Raw genomic sequence first — 25,208 nt, forward strand, 5'->3', positions numbered from 1 at the left:
CAAACACACCAGATCATGCATCATCTTCAAACCCACCACCACACACACACACACACACACACACACACACACACACACACACACACACACACACACACACACACACACACACACACACACACACACACACACACACTTGATCCAATCAACAAGTCCAATCACAGGAATATCTTCACATTCAATGATTTTTCAAGGACTTTCCAGGATCCTCAGATTCAAGGACTTGACATGGGGACATATTTCTAATTTTCATAGATCAGGTTACGCCGTTACAGTTTGATGCGTCAAACACAAGCAAGCACTTTAGCATTTATTATTGTACATATGAGAGAGATCTGATATTCTGTTGGTCATATTTCTGTTTGCATAAAACTAAAACATATTTGGTGCATCATTTTAGAATACAGTATAGGATCTAATATTAAGTTTAGCATGTTTTATTGAAATAGCACTGAAAAAAATATGGCTGTAATTTTAAATGTAAAAAATACTGTAAAAATAAATAAATACAGGAATAAATAAAATAACTATTTAATTGTAAAGTATGTGTACATGAGAAATAAAAAATACACTTAAATAGACAGTTCACACAATAAAATGTAAATATACTCCATCTTAAAGGGACGGTTCACACAAAATTTACAATTAACTCTTCATTTACTCACTCTTAAAGGGATGGTCCACAAATAAACTAAATTTACTATCTGTTTACTCTTATAGGGACAGTTCACACAAAAATTACTATTTACTATCTGTTTATTCTTTTAGGGACAGTTTACACAAAAATAATTTAATCTCAGTTTACTCACTCTTAAAGGGACAGTTTACACCATTTTAATCTACTCGCTCTTAAAGAAATGGTTCACATGTTTACTCCCTCTTAAAGGGACAGTTTACACAAATTCCAATTTACTCTCCCTTTAATTACTCTTAAAGGGACGGTTCACAAAGAAATTTACTATCCGTTTACTCTAGAAGGCACAGTTCACACAAAAATTATTTAATCTCAGTTTACTCACTCTTAAAGGGACGGTTCACACAAAAATGACAATTTACTCTCCATTTACTCACTCTTAAAGGGACAGTTCACACAAAAAAATTAATTTACCCTCCATTTACTCCTAAAAGGGACAGTTCACAGAAAAATTACAATTTACCCTCCCTTTACTCACTCTTAAAGGGACGGTTCACACAAAAATTACAATTTACTCTCCGTTTACTCGCTCTTAAAGAGACAGTTCACACAAAAATTACAATTTACTCTCCGTTTACTCGCTCTTAAAGAGACAGTTCACACAAAAATTACAATTTACTCTCCGTTTACTCGCTCTTAAAGAGACAGTTCACACAAAAATTACAATTTACTCTCCGTTTACTCGCTCTTAAAGAGACAGTTCACACAAAAATTATTTAATCTCAGTTTACTCACTCTTAAAGGGACGGTTCACACAAAAATGACAATTTACTCTCCATTTACTCACTCTTAAAGGGACAGTTCACACAAAAAAATTAATTTACCCTCCATTTACTCCTAAAAGGGACAGTTCACAGAAAAATTACAATTTACCCTCCCTTTACTCACTCTTAAAGGGACGGTTCACACAAAAATTACAATTTACTCTCCGTTTACTCGCTCTTAAAGAGACAGTTCACACAAAAATTACAATTTACTCTCCGTTTACTCGCTCTTAAAGAGACAGTTCACACAAAAATTACAATTTACTCTCCGTTTACTCGCTCTTAAAGAGACAGTTCACACAAAAATTACAATTTACTCTCCGTTTACTCGCTCTTAAAGAGACAGTTCACACAAAAATTACAATTTACTCTCCGTTTACTCGCTCTTAAAGGGACAGTTCACACAAAAATTACAATTTACTCTCCGTTTACTCGCTCTTAAAGAGACAGTTCACACAAAAATTACAATTTACTCTCCGTTTACTCGCTCTTAAAGAGACAGTTCACAGAAAAATTACAATTTACTCTCCGTTTACTCGCTCTTAAAGAGACAGTTCACACAAAAATTACAATTTACTCTCCGTTTACTCGCTCTTAAAGAGACAGTTCACACAAAAATTACAATTTACTCTCCGTTTACTCGCTCTTAAAGAGACAGTTCACACAAAAATTACAATTTACTCTCCGTTTACTCGCTCTTAAAGAGACAGTTCACACAAAAATTACAATTTACTCTCCGTTTACTCGCTCTTAAAGAGACAGTTCACACAAAAATTACAATTTACTCTCCGTTTACTCGCTCTTAAAGGGACGGTTCACACAAAAATGTGTATTTACTCACTCTAAAAAGGACGTTTTACACAAAATCGACAATTTACTCTCCATTAACTCACACTTAAAGTCACTCACTCACACAAAAATGACTATTTACTCTCGGTTTACTCCCTCTTAAAAGGGACAGTTAACAGATAAAAATCTATTTACTCTCCAATTACTTGCTCATGAAGGGAGAGTTTACACAAAATTAATCTACTATTAAGGGACAGTTCACACAAAAAGACAATTTACCCTCCATTTACTCACTCTTAAAGGGACAGTTCACACAAAAAGACAATTTACCCTCCATTTACTCACTCTTAAAGGGACAGTTCACACAAAAAGACAATTTATCCTCCATTTACTCACTCTTAAAGGGACAGTTCACACAAAAAGACAATTTACCCTCCATTTACTCACTCTTAAAGGGACAGTTCACACAAAAAGACAATTTATCCTCCATTTACTCACTCTTAAAGGGACAGTTCACACAAAAAGACAATTTACCCTCCATTTACTCACTCTTAAAGGGACAGTTCACACAAAAATGACAATTTACCTTCCATTTACTTGCTCTTAAAAATTTGCATCTACTCACTCTAAAAGGGACGGTTCGCACAAAAATTAGAATTTACTCTCCATTTACTCACACAGTTTACTCAAACTTTAAGGGACGGTTCACACAAAATGACAATTTACTCTGTTTACTCTTAAAGGGACAGTTAACAAAAAAAAAATACAATTTACTCTACATTTACTCATTCTTAAAGGGAGAATTTACACAAATTTTAATATACTCTTAAGAGACGGTTCACACAAAAAGACAATTTCCCCTCGGTTTACTACCTCTGAAAGGGACAGTTCAAACAAATTAAAATTTATTGTCTACTCGCTCTTAAAGGGTCAATTCACACACAAAAAATTACATTTACTCCGTTTACTCACTTTTAAAGGTACAATTCATACAAAAAAAAATATTTACTCTCAATTTACTCGCTCTTAAATGGACAGTTTACACAAAAAGTCGGCAAGTATGCTATTTCTGAAAGCCTTAGTAATGTGAGTGAACTGTATTTGTCTATCTATAGTCTTTGCCTAAACACAGAAATACAGAGAGGAATGAGGTTTGACATGTCAGAAATGTCTTTGCATGCTCAAGGTGTGTCTTCGGTGAATGAGTTTTTACTCATAATGACACTGAAATCAGCACTTAACATTTCTCACCACTAATTCAAAGTACCAGCACACCGGCCAGACTCTAAAGAGCTTCAGAGATGGAGTTAAAACCACTCAAAGCAATTAAACATGCATTTCAGCGCAAAACCACAAGCTCAGTAGCGGAAAGGGAATAAAAAGCTCTTCATGTAAAATGCCAATTCCCACAGACGACAATTTGGACTGATCTCTTAGTGTGTAAAAAAACAAGTTCATTTATTGAAATCTAAGGGATGATGCATTAGAGTGGCCGAGGCCTTGTTAGTTTAATTTGTTAATGAATCATTTAGGGTGATTTTGAAAACTGGTTTAATGAAAAGATCTGATTCAAAAGAATGATTCATTTACAAATCAGACAGTCCTCTCTAAGGGTTTGCTCACACTTGCAGTCTCTTAATTCATTATTTTGGACAGGAACAATAACGAAAATAATAGATTTAGACCTGGTTGTCCTAGTGATTTTATTAACAACCAAATCTAAAGACCAGTGTCGTCACGATACTGGAATTTGATACCAATCAGTACTCAAATTTTTAAAAAGTCAATTTCCCACTAACATTTGAGCGCTGTTGAGTGCTTTCTTAAACATCCCTGATTTGTCATTGCGTTTACGTGCTCAACAGAAATGACTGTGATTGGCCGTGTAGGTCACCGAACTCACTGCTGATTACGGAGTGTAAACACAGATACAGGGACACTGGAGTGTTTCAGAGTGATGTCGATCAGCTGGTTTGTCTATGAGATGACATATGTGCGATCTGCTGATGAATCGTGGCTTTAAAACGCTGCAGTGTGCCTGTATCTGTGGTTACACTCAGTAAACAGCGGTGAGTTCGGTGAACTGATGACCTTCACGGCCAATCACAGTCATTTCTGTTGAGCATGTGAACACAATGGTAAATCAGCGCTGTTTAAGAACGCGCTCAACAGTTAGTGGGAAATGGGTGTTTTTAAAATTTCAGTATTGATTGGTACCAAATTCCAGTGTCATAACACTACTAAAGGCATAAAAGAAATGAAAACCACTTTCATGACATATACTTTGTCATCGAAGTTAGCAAATAATTAAAACAATGGTGGTCAGCGCCAATAGCCCAGTGGTTAGCACAAAAGGTGCTCACGGTGACCTGGGTTCGATTCCCAGCTCGAGGTCCTTTGCTGAGCCTTTCCCCATTTCTGCTTCCCATACATTCCTGTCTGTAAATCTCCACTGTCCTATCACAATAAAGGTAAAAACCCCATTAAAAAAATTATTAAAAAACAAAAAGCAATGGCGGAATAAACATATTTGTTTTGAATTTTGATTTTTGTTTCATACAGTGAATAAAAAAAAAAAAAATAAATAAAAAAATGTATTAATTAATAAAAAATAAATAAATAAATAAAAAAAATCTGACATTTTTACTTTACTAAAGCCTCTCAGAATGACGCGTAACCTGGAGCAAAGATTAAGTAAAAATCCAGTCAGAAATAGGTTGAACAACAAAGATTTTTGACCATTTGTCTTTTTTGGAAAAATAAATAAATAAATAATAATAATGAATAAATCAAATAATAATTAATAAAAAAAAAAAAAATATATATATATATATATATATATATATATATATATATATATATATATATATATATATATATATATATATATAATAACAATAATAATAATAATAATAATAATAATCAGAAATAAAATAAATATATTAATATAATTAAATACATTTTATTATTTATCAAGTAACTTTTTTTTCTAAAATTACATAAATTTTATAATATATAAAAAATAATAAAGCATGGTCACCAAGACCTCAACAACTGGATCAATAAAATTATAAATAAATAAATTATAAATAAATAAATTAAGAAAAAAAAATTATTCTGAGAGCTACAGAAAAATATATCTATTTTAAAAATCCGACAGCTGCCTCTCCTACAAACATGGCATGACGAGCAGGAGCAGATGTGAAGACTTCCAGTGAATAATGAGCAGAATTATATTCTGCTTCTGCTTCCCACAAAAAGCTATCATATGACTTCAGAAGACATGTAATAAAGTGCTACTTTTAGAGCTCCCTTTATTGATTTCCAGCATACTAGGAAGTCATGTGGAGTAAAATGAGATGCTGTATGTGTTTGTAATCACTCTGCTGCTGCTGTTTCATGATCTCTAGAAAAGCATAATGGGTAAGCCAACTCAAAAAAGTAAAGATAACACTATATCAATACTAATAATTACTAGTGTTGTCATGATACTGGAATTCGGTACTAATCTGTACTAACATTTGAACGTTTTTAAACAGCGCTGATTGGCCATTGTGTTCACATGCTCAACAGAAATGACTGTGATTGGCCGTGAAGTCATCAGATCACCAAACTCACCGCTGTTTACTGAGTGTAACCACAGATACAGGGACACTGGAGCGTTTTAAAGTCACTTCGATCAGCTGGTTTGTCTATAAGCTGACATACGAGCGATCAGCTGATGAATCGCGGCTTTAAAACGATCCAATGTCTCTGTATCTGTGGTTACACTCAATGACATTTTCCTCAAATTAGGCTTTACAGTTTCCATGTTCAGTCCTTTACTTCCACTATATCTTTTTAAGAAAATGGCAGCGGCATTACAACCTGTCATTCAATCAGAAGAAGACAAAGTCAAAGCCGAGCTGACAGCCAATCTTTCCTAGGCTCAGCAAAACTTGCCAAAAATACCTCTGTATTCCTGCAACTGCAATATTTACACATATATTTTTTAAAAAAATCTTCTGCAACGATATTTAACTCGTGAATTTGTTTTACATTTATTTACACCTTGTTGACCAATTTATGTATGGCATGGCCATTAAAAATACAATGCTCCTTAACCAGATGGTTTTTCAAGTTGCTTATAAAGAGAAGGTTACTTCAGTCATGTTGTTGTAACGTTTTAAGTTGACTAGTTACACAATAAAAAAAAAAATTATAATAGAAATCGATATCGTGAATTAGGGGTGGGCGGTACACCGGTGTCATAGTCATCACCGGTGTGACATTGCGCCAAGACATGGATTTTCTAATACCGTCAATACCGTAATAAATCAATTATGCACCTTAAACGGCTGCATTTACATCAATAACAGCTAATTCTAAATAATAAGGCATTCAATTTTCTTCAAACGTTCAGTTGTGGTCTGAATACATGTCCTTATACTACAGGGCTCGAAATTGCAACCATTTTGGTCGCATAAGCGCCGGAAATGTTATCTATGCGCCCTCATAATATATTTGGGAACATTTGTGCGACTGAATATAATGGTTGTAGTGCAATCTGATTTGATTTTCTCTAAGAACTTGCTGAATCGCTCTACCCTGCTGCTGTATTGGTTCATATTAGCTGTCGATCACTCAACGCTTCCCGCTGTCAGATAACAGGGAGCTTTTGTTACTGCAGGAAATGCAAACGGCTGAAGAGTGAAAAGTGCACAGGTTTGCAAACCTCACCTAAAGTTATAATAATAATAATGGCGCAGATGACAGCGATCATGACATGAGGTAAATGTTGATCCGCCAGCTGAGATCAATCGAGTGTTTTCGGAGAAGGTGCCCGAATCTTGATGCGTTGCATTCACCGCGTGTTCAGCGCAAATGTCCGCTAAATATAAAGTCTAATACAGTAGACATCATCGCCAAAGAAACTCACCTTTACTAAGTTTACACTGAAACTACGGCTCATAACAAAGAGCGGAATTGCGCTGGTGGTCATCATGAGAATCCTGCTCTGTCTGCTCATAAATTGGTGCGGCTGACTCGCCTGCTTTATTCCACCAACACAGAGAAATGAAGATCAGCTCATAACGAGACTGAGCATTTACAATGACCCAAACCAAAACTTTTAAAGAGTGATAGAAGTGAAACTTTCTTTTGTCTGTTCTTCCTTGAGATGTATATTATTTTGCTATTGAAAGTAATACCATGATATTATACCGTCACCGTTCAAAAGATGAAAAATACCGTGATATTAATTTTAGGTCATATCGCCCACCTCTATCGTGAATCGGTCAAACTTTATAAAAATACAATACAAAAATGCAATACAAAACACTGAATCCGGTCAATTATGGGTGCGACCTGCACAGATCAACACACACACACACCACTTTCTCCACCGAACAAAGACAACTTCACACATGTGGAGGAAAAAACATCAGGCCCACACTTGCTCAAAAACACACACCTCTCTCGCCTCTGGGTCAGCGTTTTAACCTGCAACTTGAGAAAATATCTCATTCTAAGACTAAACTAAAGCCAAAAGGCACCATAAAATAGTGATTAAAACAATTGTGCTGTGTGTTAAGAACGGATGCAAATTTATGTAAACCACTGTTGCATAATGGCGGTGCAACCAAGTCAAGTTGTAAACCTACAGGTTACTGAACTAGATTTTAACCACTAACCCACTTCATAACCACCAAAGGTTATGCAGAATACTTTTTATTTCTGAATTAATTGGCAAAACTAATTTGCATATTTTAATTTCTAGTTCAAAGACTGCATAATAAAGGTAAGGTTTACCTCAATCTAAGTTTAAAGTCAAGCTTTTATATCCCACAAACTCAGCTCGATATATTTTATGTACAAACCTATAGAAATGTAAATTACATGTTTAATATTTTTAAAATATATATATATTATATTTTAATACTCTCTAAAACTGCACATTCAGATGCAGCATTTATTCATTGACTTTTTATTTCTTTCAGTGCACATTATTTATTGTTTTTTCCACTTGCAATTTTTATTTCTAGAGCAATGCCTGTATAATCAATGTACCTTTACCTCAATCTAATGGTCTAAATTTAAGGTTTCAAGCTTTTAATCCCACTAAATGTGTTGAATAATTATCATAAGATTTAAAGAGCAACTTTATATATCTATTAGTAGAAAACTCCCTTTAAAACCTGTTTTTCATATATTGTTTTTAAACTATTGTATTGTTTTATTTACTCACTGTAGCGCTGCAATTATTATTTGTTCTTTTAATTTTATGGACTTTATTTTAGTGCACTTTATCTTGTTTTATTTTTGAATTATTTTTATTTATATTATTTCTAGCACAATATCTGTATAATAAATGTAGTTTTACCTCAATCTAACGGTCTAAATTTTAAGCTTTAGGCTTTTAATCCCACTAAATATGATGAAAAGTTACCCTAAGGTTTAAAGGGCAGCTCTATATATTTGCAAGTAAATAAACTCCCTATTAAAAGTTTTTCATATCGTGTTTTTAAACTACTCAAACATCTTCTATTGTATTTATTACATTTTATTGTATTTATTTAGTGCACTTTAACTAACTGGTTTCATTTTTGATGTATATTTATTTGTATTATTATTAGCACAATGCCTATATAATCAATGTAGTTTTACTTCAATCTAACAGTCTAAATTTAAAGTTTCAGGCTTTTAATCCCACTAAATATGATGAAAACTTATCCTAAGATTTAAAGGGCTCCTCTATATATTTATAAGTAGAAAACTCCCTATAAAACTTGTTTTTGATAGATTGTTTTTAAACTATTCTGTTGTTTTATTTACTCACTGTAGCGCTGCAATTTTTGATTAAATTATTATTCATTCATTTAATTTTATTGTCTTAATTTTACTGCACTTTATCTAACTTGTTTTTATTTTTGAATTATTTGTATTAATATTGGCACAATGCCTGTATAATCAATGTAGTTTTACCTCAATCTAACAGTCTAAATTTAAAGTTTCAGGCTTTTAATCCCACTAAATATGATGGAAAGTTACCCTAAGGTTTAAAGGGCAGCTCTAAATATTTGTAAGTAAAAAAACTCCCTATTAACAAAAAAGTATTTCATATCGTGTTTTTAAACTACTCAAACATATTGTTTTTTTACTCACTGCAGCACTGCAATTTTAGATGCAATTACTTAGTTATTACATTTTATTGTATTTATTTAGTGCACTTTAACTGGTTTCATTTTTGATGTATATTTATTTGTATTATTATTAGCACAATGTATAGTCAATGTAGTTTTACCTCAATCTAACAGTCTAAATTTAAAGTTACAGGCTTTTAATCCCACTAAATATGATGACACTTATCCTAAGATTTAAAGGGCAGCTCTATATATTTATAAGTAGAAAACTCCCTATAAAACTTGTTTTTGATAGATTGCTTTTAAACTATTCTATTGTTTTATTTACTCACTGTAGCGCTGCAATTTTAGATGCAATTATTATTCATTAATTTAATTTTATTGTCTTAATTTTACTGCACTTTATCTAACTTGTTTTTATTTTTGAATTATTTATATTATTTCTAGCACAATACCTGTATAATCAATGTAGTTTTACCTCAATCTAACAGTCTAAATTTAAAGTTACAGGCTTTTAATCCCACTAAATATGATGAAAAGTTACCCTAAGGTTTAAAGGGCAGCTCTATATGTTTGTAAGTAGAAAACTTCCTATAAAACTTGTTTTTCATATATTGTTTTTAAACTATTCTATTGTTTTATTTACTCACTGTAGCACTGCAATTTTAGATGCAATTATTATTTATTAATTTGATTTTATTGATGTTATTTTAGGGCACTTTATCTAATTGTTTTAATTTTTAAAATAGTAAAACACTCTAGCACAATGCTTGTATAACCAATTTAAGTTTACCTCAATCTAACAATCTAAACTAAAGGTTTTCAATCCCACAAAATACAATGATGATCATCCTCAAATGTAATAGGCAACTCTATATATTTGTATGGAATAAATAAACTTTTACTCACTATAGCACTGCATTTTTAAATGCATTTAATATTTATAAACAAGTGTATTTTCAGAACAGTCTTTCTAACTTCTTTTTATTTCTAAATTACGTAGTTCTACTTCTTCCATTAAGCACAATGCATGTATAATAATCAATGCAATCTTTACCTCAATCTAAACTATATGCTAAAAGATTTCAGTGTTTTAAAGCCCACAAAATGATGAAAAGCGTCTAAAAGCTCTATAAATGTGAGTATTTACAAAAATCCCTTAAGATATATTAGAAATATGCAATACTTTAGGATTAATATTATTTCATTTAATTATATTTTTCTACTCACTACAGCACTGCGTTTGAAATGAATGACTTATTTTCAATTATAAATGAATTAAACTTACGTTTTTTTCTTTATCTAGCTTGTTTCTGTTAGTTTATCCATCACACTCTTACTACTATTGACATGTTGTATGTGAATTTGATTAAGATTTACTTTATGCACAATGTTTTCTCTGAACTTTTCCACGGACCTCAGAATGGACCCCTTATTTAGGAGTCCTGTAGTAATTCCATGAGCTGTTTTATCAACCAAATCAGCTCCACACACACACATACGCACATAAACAAGCATATGAAACACTGTGGAAAGTGAAAACACAAGAACAGAATCACCAAAACTCAATAATTCAATCTAAACTAGATGCTAAAAGATTTGTTTTAAAGCCCACAAAATGATGACAAGCGTCTAAAAGCTCTATAAATGTGAGTATTTACAAAAATCCCTTAAGATATTAGAAATATGCAATATTTTAGGATTAATATTCTTTCATTTAATTATATTTTTCTACTCACTACAGCACTGCGTTTTAAATGAATGACTCATTTTCAATTATAAATGAATTATACTTACGTTTTTTTCTTTATCTAGCTTGTTTCTGTTTGTTTATCCATCACACTCTTACTACTATTGACATGTTTTATGTGAATTTGATTAAGATTTACTTTATGCACCATGTTTTCTCTGAACTTTTCCACGAACCTCAGGATGGACCCCTTATTTAGGAGTCCTGTAGTAATTCCATGAGCTGTTTTATCAACCAAATCAGCTCCACACACACATACGCACATAAACAAGCATATGAAACACTGTGGAAAGTGAAAACACAAGAACAGAATCACCAAAACTCAATAATTCATTGACTAACTCGAGACACAAAGTTAAGCGCGCACACGCTCAGTCCTGGGCCTGCAGTCTAATGGTTTTCCACGGGTGGAAAATTAAAGCTTGTCTTGTTGTTCTCCAAAAAGCCTGTTGTGTGGTTAAACACACCCAAAACACCCCGAGGAAAAACACAAACACCCGGAGCAACTCACCGGCTTCAGTGCTGAGTGGATTTCTGGCTCCTGTGGCGTATAACTGATACATGTCTCTCCGCCGGTCCACACGGTCCACAGCGGCAGCTCTCACTCCCGCAGCCCGAGGAAAGAGTTGAGGAACGCGGATAAACCCGCCCAGGAAAACGCGTCACTCCAACCGCCTGGGACGCGCATGTTTTGAATCTTACTATGACGAAGGCCCGGCTCATGAATATTTATGACGTTACTTTACGTTGGCCCCGTAGGCGCATCTGATTGCCTGAAACCAGTTCTGTGGGACGAAGGTTGACGGCGGATTGACGAATCGCTTCAGTTTTAGAGCAGAGGTTAATTTGCATGGCAATAGGGCCAACGAATCGCAAAGTTGTTGTAGTTGTTGTTTCAAATATATATTTCCTTATTTTATTTCTTCTATATAAATAATAATTGTATATGACTCTGGTTGACATTTTAATTTATTGACATATATATACACACACACACACACACACACACACAGTTGAAGTCAGAATTATTAGCCCCCCTTTGAATTTTTTCTTTTTTAAATATTTCCCAAATGATGTTTAACAGAGCAAGGAAATTTTCACAGTATGTCTGATAATATTTTTTCTTCTGGAGAAAGTCTTATTTGTTTAAATTCGGCTAGAATAAAAGCTGTTTTAAATGTTTTAAAAACCATTTTAAGGTCAAAATTATTAGCCCCTTTAAGCTATATTTTTTTCAATAGTATACAGAACAAACCATCATTATACAATGACTTGCCTAATTACTCTAACCTGCCTAGTTAACCTAATTAACCTAGTTAAGCCTTTATATGTCACTTTAAGCTGCACAGAAGTGTCTTAAAAATATCTAGTCAAATATTATTTACTGTCATCATGGCAAAGATAAAATAAATCAGTTATTAGAAATGAGTTATTAAATCTATTATGTTTAGAAATGTGTCGAAATCTTCTCTCCGTTAAACAGACATTGGGGAAAAAATAAACAGGAGGCTAATAATTCTGACTTCAACTGTATATATTATAATACTACACCACTATTTACTGTTTACTATGTTTTTTTGTGTTTGTTTAATATATATGTATGTTCTTTTTAATGTAAACTTGATAAATGCATTGGCAAGACCTTTGAAAACCCATTGAAAGAGAGAGAGAGAGAGAGAAAATGAATCAATTATAAAAGTGCATTAACGTATATATTTTGTTTTCATAATCCAGGTATTTTCCTTTTTTGAAATTCATTTTATACTTCATCATACTTTAAGTTTACTATTTGTACTATTTATAATACAGATAAAAATATTAATCATTATACATCTATTATCTAATGTTAATATATTTGTGTATTTTACAATGCATTTTATACTATTATATTCTTATATATTATTCAGATTGTAGTTTTACACTGTTTATAATTTAAATACTTGTGACAACATGTATAATCAAGCTTCTGTGCTTCTTTACAGTTATTATATATATATATATATATATGTGTGTGTGTGTGTGTGTGTGTGTATATATCATAATCATTTTTTCTCCTTAATTTTTTATTTTTATGATTAAATATAATTTAAATAAAGCTTACTATTTAAAATGTGATCTGTATCTCACATATATTAGTTGCTCTTTCTGATAAGAATATAGAATATATGTATACGCTCCCATATATATGGCGGTTCATTCCACTGTGGCGACCCCAGATCATGAATGAATATATATATAGTTTTTTTCCTTCACTTTAATAAATCGGGGAAGTTTTGTTCTTCAGTGTTTGGACTTTCAGCAGTGAAAATTAAACCACACTGAACTGAACTGAACTAAACTGAACTTTAACTCTGAAAACTGGACTGACACAGTTTTAATTTACTAGCTAGAACTTCTATGTTAAGCTGCTTTGAGACAATCTACATTGTAAAAGTGCAATAGAAATAAAGATCAATTGAATTTAATATATATATATATATATATATATATATATATATATATATATATATATATATATATATATATATATATATATATATATATATATATATATATTTATATAACTTTTTTCTAACATTAAATAACAAATATCCGTCACCTGGACAATTTCTCAGGTCTGAAGGCTGCTGAATATCGTTACCAGGCAACGACAGCATTCGTAATTAATATTCATGAGACTGGTCTTCGCCATAGTAGGATTTGTACTGCGGCTCGATGACTGGACCGCGCTGATCCAGCACGAGCGGGCGTGACTTTGACGCAGGGCGGAGCGGCAGCGCAGACGATCCTCCTGCCATGAAGGTCGTTTTTTAGTCGCGTTTATATTTACTGTAACCGAAGGAACTGTCGCAACACACTGGGGGAGCCGAGAGAAACTCACAACTGCTGAATAACGGAAATATGAGGTCACTAACTGTATGACGTCAGAAAGTGCCATCAAAGACTTTAGAACACACGCTCTACACATCAAAGGCAAAACGCTGTCTGTGGAATGTTTTGTCAATGATAATGTTATGGAAAGCATAGAATGATATTTGAAAGATAAGAGTAGATCATAGAATTATAATATAATTATAATCACGATTACTTTAAGGGTCTATTTGCACATATTTTAAATATTTTAATTGTAAAACAATTATACAATAATTATCAGATTATTCATCATCATCATCATCATCATCATCTTCATCATCATCATAGTTTTATTAATACACACACGGCCCAAAACACACAAACAACTTAGAGAAGAAATTTGACAGATTTTTAAATTTAAAATAAATATTTATAAATAATTTATATAATTAATAATAATAATCATATTAATCATAATAATAATAATAATAATAGGCATCACGGTGGCGCAGTGGGTAGCACGATTGCCTCACATATAGAAGGTCGCTGGTTCCCCCACAGTCCAAAGACATAAGCTAAATCGGCTGTAGTATATCAGTGTGTGAATGAGTGTGTATGGGTGTTTCCCAGTGTTTGGGTTGCGAAGATGAATGAAAAATAACAATAAAAGAAAGTGAACAATAAAGAAAAGGAATGAATAATAATAATAATAATATATTAATTATATATATTCAATTATTCATTTTTCTTAGGCTTAGTCCCTTATTTGTCAGGGGTCGCCACAGCAGAATGAACCAATCACATACATAATTATTATAAGTATTATAATATATTAATTATTATTATAATAATTAATTTCATAATAAATAATTATATTAGATTAAAATGCAAATTAAATATATAAGTAAAATAATTCTAAACTACGCGTTATTAATTAATTAATTCATTTATTTTCTTTTCAGCTTAATCTGGGTTTGCCACTTCGGAATGAACTGCCAACTTATCCAGCACATGTTTTATGCAGCAGATACCCTATATATATATATATAATTTTATACGCAGATAGAATGACATAATAGTTGAATATGCTTTTAGATATTTATTCTAAGTTATTTATTTATAGTTTATATATAGAATTATTATTATGCAATATTAGCATCTAATAAATGTTTTATTATAATAATATCTACATTTTATTTACATATTATAAATCAAAGTTAGTAAATAATATCAGAACATACACTATATTACATATTTTATGTACATACTCAGCACAATGTGACAATTACTAAATTATTTGTTGTTTGATAGTCATTTGCGATTTATTTTATGTTAATTTCCTTTATAATATACATTTATAATACACAAAGAATCTTCATGACATGAACCACTGACTGTACATGACCACGGGAAAACAAACTGATGTAATCCACATGTAAACACAACGGGCGGGGCTTCAAGCCTCTGCTTGTCTGACGACATCAGCAAGCGACGAATGATTGTACTCAACTCGCTGTGAGCAGAAATTACAACAGTTAGAGTCATTAGTAAAGCAGTGCGTGTTAAAATATTATAAAAGTTTGGACAATGAACTCTCGACTGTGCTACTTGTTATTCAGACCGAGATTACTCAGATCACGTGGTGCGGGAGTCCTGTCAGTACTCAAAACACAGCGTATAGCCAGAGTTAGACATGAGGAGTCGAGCAGCGCCTTCACTAACTCTACACTGAGGTCTGATGTGGGACACGATACAGGATTAGGGTTGAGTTTCTGCAGGAGTTTCTCCACTGAAGCCGTCGGACAGCTGCAGTCCACGCACTATCACCTAATCTACACATGCAAAGTAAGGCGATTCCTGACTCTTCCGTGAGGAAAACCGTTCACTACTTAAAGTCGGTGTGAAATTCAGATTTACTAGGTCTGTTTTGCTGGCACGCGTTTTTATTCTTTTGATGAGCAATTAATACGTGCAAGTTAATTCATTTAAAAATATATAATTGTTTTGGTGATCTTAAATCAAAGTCTGACCATTTGCTTCTGTGTTTTTTGCGTTGGTCATAGGTGTTGGTTCTAATCTGATGACATCAGTTTGACGCATCACGGTATTCTTAACCACGCCCCTCTTACCGTTAGTTTGCTAAGAGGAAATGCTGCCCAAAAAGAAAGCACTACTCCGCATGTGTCAATTACAAAGCCCGCGGGCCAAATGCGGCCCGTCAAAACATTTAATCAGGCCCGACAACAAGTTTTGGTAATGAAGTTCAAGTGGCCCGCACTTGCTTTGAAGCTACAGTCACACTGGGCTTTGTGTGTACGAATTTCTGTCGTGCGGCGCTGCGAAAAAGGGCGGGATTAAACAAGATGATTAGACATTTAAAAAAGCCAGCGATTGCTCCATATTTTACATTTCCCTGCTGAAAAATCCAGCTTAAACCAGCCTAGGCTGGTTTTAGCTGGTCAACCAGCCTGGTTTTAGAGGGGTTTTGGCCATTTCCAGGCTGGTTTCCAGCCATTTCCAGCCTGGTCTTAGCTGGTCAGGCTGGGTGATGACCAGCTAAAACCAGCTTGACCAGTCTAGCCTGGGTGGGAGCCCAGCCAAAACCAGCTATGTCCAGCTTAAACCAGGCTAGTCAGGCTGGTTTTAGTTGGATTTAGCTGGTCATTTTCCAGCCTGACCAGCTAAGACCAGGCTGGAAATGGCTGGAAACCAGCCTGGAAATGGCCAAAGCCCCTCTAAAACCAGGCTGGTCAACCAGCTAAAACCAGCCAACCAGCCTAGGCTGGTTTAAGCTGGATTTTTCAGCAGGGCTGTCCAGAGAGGTCGTGTTTTAATCCTTGATTGGTCTCATGCAGTCAAGTGATGCGATTTCGCAGGTCAGAGTTCACCAAGCTTGAACTTTGCGCCGCAGCAACATGCGAAACTTGACGCATGACCTTGCGTTTCCGGTCTGACGCATTCGCGTGCGTATGAATGGAAGTCTATGGGAGGAAAAGCCCAGTGTGACCGCAGCTTAAACATTAGGTCTGTGACCATTACAATAATGAGACACAGGTGGTGTATTTGCGCATCACCCTGCTCTCTAATTTAGACGTTAGCATAACCTTACGCTAAATGTAAACAAGGTGAAATATTTCTGGGACTAGCACAATGGCAAAAAAACGCAAAATGGACAGAGAATATTGACAATTTATTCATATATTTATTTATATATTACAAGTGTCATTTGAAGCAAAATAATAGAAATAATACAATTTATTACCATTTATTTTTTATATAGACTACCATTTATCTGTAATAGCCCATAAATATATAGCTTTAATTTTTTTCCTCTAAAATCCACAAGTTCAGTTGTAGGCATTGACAGTTGGCATGGATCATTTCATGATCAGGTTGCCTTTTTAAAGCTAAAAGAATAAGTTTAATAATACAATATCAGAAGCCATATGTTGCTCGGTACAGTGTGGTATATCAGTTGTTGGCTTTTTGTTTTATTATTAGTTTTTCTGAATATGAAATGGTTTTTAAAGTAGACTACTGTTCTATGCTGGCCTACTGTCCTGTTTTATGCTTATATTGGTTAGAGACCTTTATATTTTGATAGATATAAAAGCTGCTGTAACACAAATGTGGTCTAAAATAAACTTAAATGTAAAACCTTGCTATTTTGATAAATGTGGTTTAATGAAGTGTAAGAGATGTTATACAGTTGTTAATACACTTTTATTTTCTCCAATAAATAATTTTTTAAAAATGTGCATGTACGGCCCCTGACTTTATTCACAACACTCAGTGCGGCCCTTACCAAGTTTTGATTTGACACCGTTACCTCAGTAAAAAGAACTTGGAAGACCACGAGTACACAGAATGTTAGGGATGTAACGGACCATACGGATCATGACCCACAGTACGGTACGCACATGACCCCCGGATTAATAACTTTTTTTTAAACTTGTAGGTTAATCCAACATTTATAACAATTGCAGAGAGATTCGTCATTCAAATCACATGTATGAAAGCATTTTGGCTTCCCTGTAAAATATAATGATGACGGAAGACATTGTGGTGGGACCTACCTAAATGCCTTCTTAGGTTATTAATTAAAGGTGTTTTCTGTCACTGTTTGTTTAGCTTTCATTAATGCATTCAGTGTAAAGCTGCACAATTAGACATTAAAAGATCGTGATCTCAATTCAAACCCGCGCAACATGAATGATAATGATTTGCATAGGTTTATTAATCCTTCGAGGGCTGCATTCAAATCTGCGTTTGATCGAGAGACATTCAGTTTTAACACTTTTCAGTTAATTACAAACAGTTATATAACACATAAGTGCTGGGAGAACAGTTTATAGTTCAGATATAAACACTGATGATTATGGTGGAGATTAAAATCACCATTTAATGAAACTTGACGCTGGTGAATGTTGTAGCAGTTACATTGTGTAACCAATGGGTGGTGACAAACAACCAACAAAATTATGCCACTGAATATGTTTTCAAAATGATCCATCGATAATGAAACATGAAGTTTTATGTGTGAATTGATGAATTATTAATTGAAATTAAATATGATCTGTTGTACAAGATGTTAGTGCACAGAAGCCTTACAAATATAATTTCCTCAATACAAATTAAACAAATTTTAAAATATGAGTATGATATGAATATGAGCAAATAAACAGCCTTGATGTGTTTATTCCTCTATTAAGATTTGCATGGTAATGTTTACTTTCACCGTCTCATTTAGGGAACCTCCTAAGATAAATAAGTTATATCTCTGAACTTTAATGAAAATAGCTATATAAAATTCTGCAACTCCTTTTTTTTTTTTTTAGCCGCAATGACTTTTAGAGCGAGTTCTTCTCCTACTATTGAAGTCAATTGGTGCCAGCAACCAGCATTCTTCAAAATATCTTCTTTTGTATTCTACAGAAAAAAAGAAACTCATTAAAACCACGAGGAAGATTAAATGATGAGGTAACTTTCGTTTTTGGGTGAGTTATGCCTTTAAATCTTCACTCTTGTGTTCAGGTTTGCTCCACTCGCTCCATGAAGAAAATCTCCAAGCTGGCCTATCACAAGGGTGTCGTCATAGTTACCTGTCCAGGGTGCAAGAACCATCACGTCATCGCTGATAATCTGAAGTGGTTCTCGGACCTGGAGGGGAAAAGGTGTGAGTGTGTATACAATTCATCTGCATATATTATTTTAAAGACAGAATGTAAATAAACACCCACAAATATAATCATTCTTGTAAAAGGCACACCATTCTAAAAATGTTAAAATACTTACATTTTTTATTAATTACTTAATTAAATGTATTAAGGAAGGATTAATGGTGATATTAATTCATAAACATTTCTAGAGTTTTTTAAAACCTCTTTATTTTGGATATTTTGGAAATAAATGATATATTATAGTTGATGTATAACATATTGTTACGAGTTTAAGATATTTAAGTGGGATGATTAAGGTTGGCAGGAATCAATTCTCTAATTAAGCTTTTTTACTCAATGGTTTAAACAATATGTAACAATAATAAATGGAAAAAAAGGAAATAAACATTTACAATTATTCTCTTTAAACGAAAACAATGAGTGTACACCAAAGAAATGAACAAAACAAAACAACCCTTAAATCTAAAGTCAAATGATGAAAATAAAAACCGAGATCTTCAGTGTATACGACACCCGAACTAAACTAATTAAACTACACAACTCAAAATTACACAGGTGGAAAAACACTCAAACTAATCTAACAAAAATTCATCTAAACTAAAACGAACCTAACAAGACGGTCACAGGCTCAGTTTAGAATCACACAACAACCATCAAATTATTTTACTTAAAGCCAATGAAGTTTAACAAGAAAACTCGAATTACCACAGTAAACTGAGATAATAAATCACTACACAGCCTAAGCATGTCAAAAACAAATTGCGTGGAGCACAAAAGGTACGCAGAGGCAGAGCGCACACCACACACTGGTCTGTGTATATGCTTGCGGCTCGTCTGGGGATTGGGGGAGCAGACATCGTCATGATGATGGACAGATGCTGAACCAATAAAAAAAGGGTTGAGTAAGAAGCAGAGAGGAGGGTTCAATTCAATTCAATTGACCTTTATTTGTATAGCGCTTATACAATGTAGATTGTGTCAAAGCAGCTTCACATAAAAGGTCACAGTAAATAGGAACAGTGTAGTTCAGTTTGTAGTGTTTAAGTTCAGTTCAGTTGAGCTCAGTTCAGTGTGGTTTAATAATCACTACTGAGAGTCCAAATATTGAAGGGCAAATCCAACGATGCGCAGCTCTACAGATCCCGAACCATGCAAGCCAGTGGCGACAGCGGAGAGGGAAAAAAAACTTCACTAAAGGCGGAAGTGAAGAAAAAAAACCTTGAGAGAAACCAGGCTCAGTTGGGCACAATCATTTTAATTTCTCCGCTGGCCAAACGTCTTGTGCAGAGCTGCAGTCTCAGTGGCGGAGGCTGGAAGCTGGCCTCAGTGAAGACTCATCTGTCTCTGGAGCGTCACAGGAATCAGTCTCATGTTCTCCACTCCTCCATGACCACCACAGTAGCTGCTCAGGATTCGGCCAGGTCCAGGATATGGAAACCTTGGGATCATCTCGTCGTTGGTCTTGGATCGAATCAGTGACTCTGCATAGTCTGAGGGCCTCGGGAAGAGTATCCCCAGGTGGAAATGGAGAATAAAGAAAATAATTAGCGTAGCTGATGTTCACAGTGTATATCAACAAGACGCATAACCTGTGTGGAAGCCCGCTAAGTGGTGCACTGAGTGTATGCTTTACTGAACAGATAGGTCTTTAATCTAGTTTTGAATTAGAAGAGTGTGTCTGAGCCTCAGACGTTATCAGGAAGGCTATTCCAGAGTTTTGGAGCCATATATGAGAAGGCTCGACCTCCTTTAGTAGACTTTGCTATTCTAGGTACTACCAGAAGCCCTGAGTTTTGAGATCTTAAAGAGCGAGTTGGATTGTAGCGAGACAGAAGATTGGTTAGATAAACAGGAGCTAGATTATTTAAAGCTTTATATGTAAGAAGCAATATTTTAAATTCAATACGAAACTTAACAGGCAGCCAGTGTAAGGAGGATAAAATTGGGGTGATGTGATCAAATTTTCTAGACCTGGTAAGAACTCTGGCAGCTGCATTTTGTACTGATTGAAGTTTGTTAATAGAGGATGCTGGGCAGCCAGCAAACAGTGCATTACAGTAGTCCAGCCTAGAAGTCATAAAAGCATGGACTAGCTTTACTGCATCTGAGATGGATAGCATACTTCGTAACTTAGCGATGTTTCTCAGATGAAAGAAAGCAGTTTTTGTGACATGGGATATATGATTTTTAAAAGTTAAATTGCTGTCTAATATGACACCCAGATCTTTTATAGTAGAGCTAACGCTAACTTTGTATCCCTCTAATTGTAGCTCGAGTTGTGAGATCTGCTGTGTACAGGATTTAGGCCCAATAAGTAATAATTCTGTTTTGTGAGACAAATCACTACACAGAGAAAAATAAATAAACAAAGGAAAAAAACTAACATCAAACATAATAAATATTATTTAAATAGCATTTATTTAGTTTTTTTCTACTCATTATAGTAGATTACTAGTAGATTTATGACTTAATTTTAATCAAATTATGAAATGTAAATATTATTTACTAAAATGTTAATTAGAAGATCACATATTAGTGATAATTCATCTAGTTATTTAATATAATCAGATTTGTATTGTAATTGCTTTTTTATGTTTAGATTGATATGTTTACTTTCACCTTTTTTGTTTGTTTATTAATATTTATTTTTACATATTTACACAGCCACAGTTTGAAATCCCCTGCTTTAAAGCATCCTTACAAAAACGTTGTAAACTTGATTACTGAGCATTGTGTTTTGCCATAGAAACATTGAGGAGATTCTGGCTGCTAAAGGGGAATCAGTGCGAAGAGTTGAAGGAAACGAGGCTTTGGAGATTGTTAATGAAGAATCAATAAAAGAAGAATCCAGAAATAATCCAGATGAACAGAAACCAGCACATCTGAGCGACGGTTCAGACAAAACATGATGAATATTTATACTGACTGTCTGCTGCTGAATATCTTATCAGGTCTAGTAATTCCTTGCATCATATTGTTATAGTTTTTATACATTTGTTCTATTAAAGCATTGTAAAATTAAATAAATCATCACCTCATGACTTTTGAAGCGTTCTCCGCCCCCTGGTGGTCACCGTAGCAGGTTACTCTTGATTTTTTTTTCAGAAACCTTTGACTGAAAAACAGCTTAATCGCTAACATTTTTTTCCACAAAGAACCAATAAATACAAGCAAAACCACAAAAAGGAGAGGGTTAGAAGTTCTGAAATGGACTAAAACAGCAGTATTTTAATCATTACTCCAGTCTAATGTAATATGATCCTTCAAAAATGATTCCTCTGCCAGTTTCATGGTCTATTATGATAAATTATATATAGTGCTCAGTCTTAAAGAGCCCATATTATGGGTTTTTGAAAATGCCCCTCCATGTAGTGTGTAACACAGCTCTAAGTGAAGTGAAATATCCAGCTAAGGCTTAAATCTGTAAGTGTACAGTGTTTAAAACTATTGATTCATCTATAAAAGAGTCGACTCATAGTGCTTCAAACGAGTCGTCTTCATAACGAGTCATTAGGTGTTTCGCGATGACGCAGCCACGAAACACAAGCCTCGCCAGTAGTTACGCACGCAAACCAGGCCCACTAACACAGAAAAAACACTAGACACACACACACAGACGCCGCCGGTCGAATGAAGTCACGCTGTGCTCAGATGGATAATATTGGCAGTCTCTACCCAAAGATGAGTTGTTAACCTGGTACAGTACACGTGGTTACTCTTTATATTCTCTTATCACATGTAAGCCACGTTGAAAACGCGACGCGTGCCGCTTTGTTTACGGATTTAACGTTAAAGGCTTTTGTGAGCTCGCGTTCCACTGCCGTTTGTCGTTGCTATGGCGATCGATCATAAGCTAGGAGACAGGAGACTCGTGTCACTTTCCCTAGTTCTTCTGAGGAGCGTTGTGTGTGTGTGTGTGTGAGAGAGAGAGAGAGAGAGAGAGAGAGACTCGCGTCGCTTTCCCTAGTTTTTCTGAGGAGCGTTGTGTGTGTGTGTGTGTGTGTGAGAGAAAGAGAGAGAGACTCGCGTCGCTTTCCCTAGTTCTTCTGAGGAGCGTTGTGTGTGTGTGTGTGTGTGTGTGAGAGAGAGAGAGAGAGAGAGAGAGACTCGCGTCGCTTTCCCTAGTTCTTCTGAGGAGCGTTGTGTGTGTGTGTGTGTGTGTGAGAGAGAGAGAGAGAGAGAGAGAGAGAGAGAGAGAGAGAGACTCGCGTCGCTTTCCCTAGTTCTTCTGAGGAGCGTTGTGTGTGTGTGTGTGAGAGAGAGAGAGACTCGCGTCGCTTTCCCTAGTTCTTCTGAGGAGCGTTGTGTGTGTGTGTGTGTGTGTGTGTGAGAGAGAGAGAGAGAGAGAGAGAGAGAGACTCGCGTCGCTTTCCCTAGTTTTTCTGAGGAGCGTTGTGTGTGTGTGTGTGAGAGAGAGAGAGAGACTCGCGTCGCTTTCCCTAGTTCTTCTGAGGAGCGTTGTGTGTGTGTGTGTGTGAGAGAGAGACAGAGAGAGAGAGAGAGAGACTCGCGTCGCTTTCCCTAGTTTTTCTGAGGAGCGTTGTGTGTGTGTGTGTGAGAGAGAGAGAGAGAGAGAGAGAGAGACTCGCGTCGCTTTCCCTAGTTCTTCTGAGGAGCGTTGTGTGTGTATGTGAGAGAGGGAGAGAGAGAGACTCGCGTCGATCTCCCCAGTTCTCTGAGGAGGGTTGTGTGTGTGTGTGAAAAAAGCCTTACACTATGAAGCGCGTGTGCACTGTGACTACTTTTATATAGTTGATTACCAGCTGGGCATTTCACTCTGTCTCGCCCTGAAGCCTGTCACTGTCGACCAATCGCAGCAGGCTGTCATCGGTCCAATCAGCGCAGATTAGCTTCGCGCTGAGGAGGGGGTTGGGAACAAATGAATCGCTGAACGAATCATATGGGAGTCGTTGGAATAATTAGGTCAAAATAAATGCAGATTATAAGACCATCAAAGTGTTGTTTGACCTTGCATGCATATTAGACTGTTGTTGGAGACCCTTACAACCTAATTGTGACCCTATTTCATGTATAATATGGGCTCTTTAAATAATGGTTTTTATATTGAATGTTGACTTTTTTCCTGCTTCATTTTTCTTGTACATTTTAGTTTAAGGACTTTTTAAAGAATAAAAGTTACAAATACCAGCATTTATTTGAATTTAGATGTTTTGTAACAGTATAGATGTTTACGGTTGTGCTTGATCAATTTAATATGTCCTTGATCATTAAAAGTATTTTATAAAAGGAAAAATAAATTACCTTTTTGAATGTTATATTAAATATTTTTTGTAAATATATATCTTTTTTGTATATATATTTAAGTATAATATTTTTTATATATAATATATATATTGTTTGTAAATATATATTACTTTTTTGTATATATATTAGATTTTTTGTAAGTATATATAATTTTTTTTTATATATATATAATAAATATAATTTTTAATATGGCACAGTGGGTAGTGCTGTCGCCTCACAGCAAGAAGGTTGCTGGTTCGAGCCTTGGCTGGTTCAGTTGGCATTTCTGTGTGGAGTTTGCATGTTCTCCCTGCGTTCTCGTGGGTTTCCTCCGGGTGCTCCGGTTTCCCCCACAGTCCAAAGACATGCGGTACAGGTGAATTGGGTAGGCTAAATTGTCTGTAGTGCATGTGTCTGTGAATAAATGTGTATGTGTTTCCCAGTGATGGGTTGCAGCTGGAAGGGCATCCGCTGCATAATACAAATGCTGGATAAGTCGGTTCATTCCGCTGTGGCGACCCCAGATTAATAAAGGGACTAAGCAGAAAAGAAAATGAATGAATATTAATTTTTATATATATAACATTTTTTTGTAGATCTATAAAAAAATTTTGTAAGTATATATTACATGTTTTGTATATATAATAAATCTTTTTTTAAATATTTAAATTACTTTTTATATATGACATTTTTGTAAATATATATAACATTTTTTGTATATTTATTATCTTTTTGTAAACATACATTACTTTTTTTGTACATCTATTACATCTTTTGTGTATATATATATATATATATATATATATATATATA

General features: G+C 34.5%; 2 protein-coding genes across 2 annotated transcripts in view; one reads left to right on the forward strand and one right to left on the reverse strand.

The window, feature by feature from the left end:
• The window catches only part of lrrc8aa (leucine rich repeat containing 8 VRAC subunit Aa), a 59,663-nt gene extending 47,936 nt beyond the window's left edge, over positions 1–11,727 (reverse strand). Inside the window, exon 1 of the mRNA XM_056445795.1 lies at positions 11,630–11,727. The gene's annotated coding sequence lies outside the window, so the exon portion shown is untranslated. The remainder of the gene's footprint in view (positions 1–11,629) is intronic.
• A 3,729-nt stretch (positions 11,728–15,456) lies between these two features.
• On the forward strand, positions 15,457–23,301 carry dnlz (DNL-type zinc finger). Its single transcript, XM_056445696.1, has 3 exons — positions 15,457–15,816; positions 19,006–19,145; positions 21,898–23,301. The coding sequence occupies exons 1-3, from the start codon at positions 15,559–15,561 to the stop codon at positions 22,058–22,060; spliced, it is 561 nt and encodes a 186-aa protein (XP_056301671.1). The 5' UTR covers positions 15,457–15,558; the 3' UTR covers positions 22,061–23,301.
• Positions 23,302–25,208: the final 1,907 nt, after the last annotated feature.

The sequence above is a fragment of the Danio aesculapii genome, chromosome 21 (assembly GCF_903798145.1).
Source record: "Danio aesculapii chromosome 21, fDanAes4.1, whole genome shotgun sequence".
NCBI lineage: Eukaryota > Metazoa > Chordata > Actinopteri > Cypriniformes > Danionidae > Danio > Danio aesculapii.

Coding starts and splice junctions, on each gene's coding strand:
- dnlz (XM_056445696.1), top strand. CDS start 15,559: ATGAACTCTCGACTGTGCTACTTGTTATTCAGACCGAGATTACTCAGA. Junction 15,817..19,005: donor ACCTAATCTACACATGCAAA/GTAAGGCGATTC, acceptor TCTTGTGTTCAG/GTTTGCTCCACTCGCTCCAT. Junction 19,146..21,897: donor TCGGACCTGGAGGGGAAAAG/GTGTGAGTGTGT, acceptor GTTTTGCCATAG/AAACATTGAGGAGATTCTGG.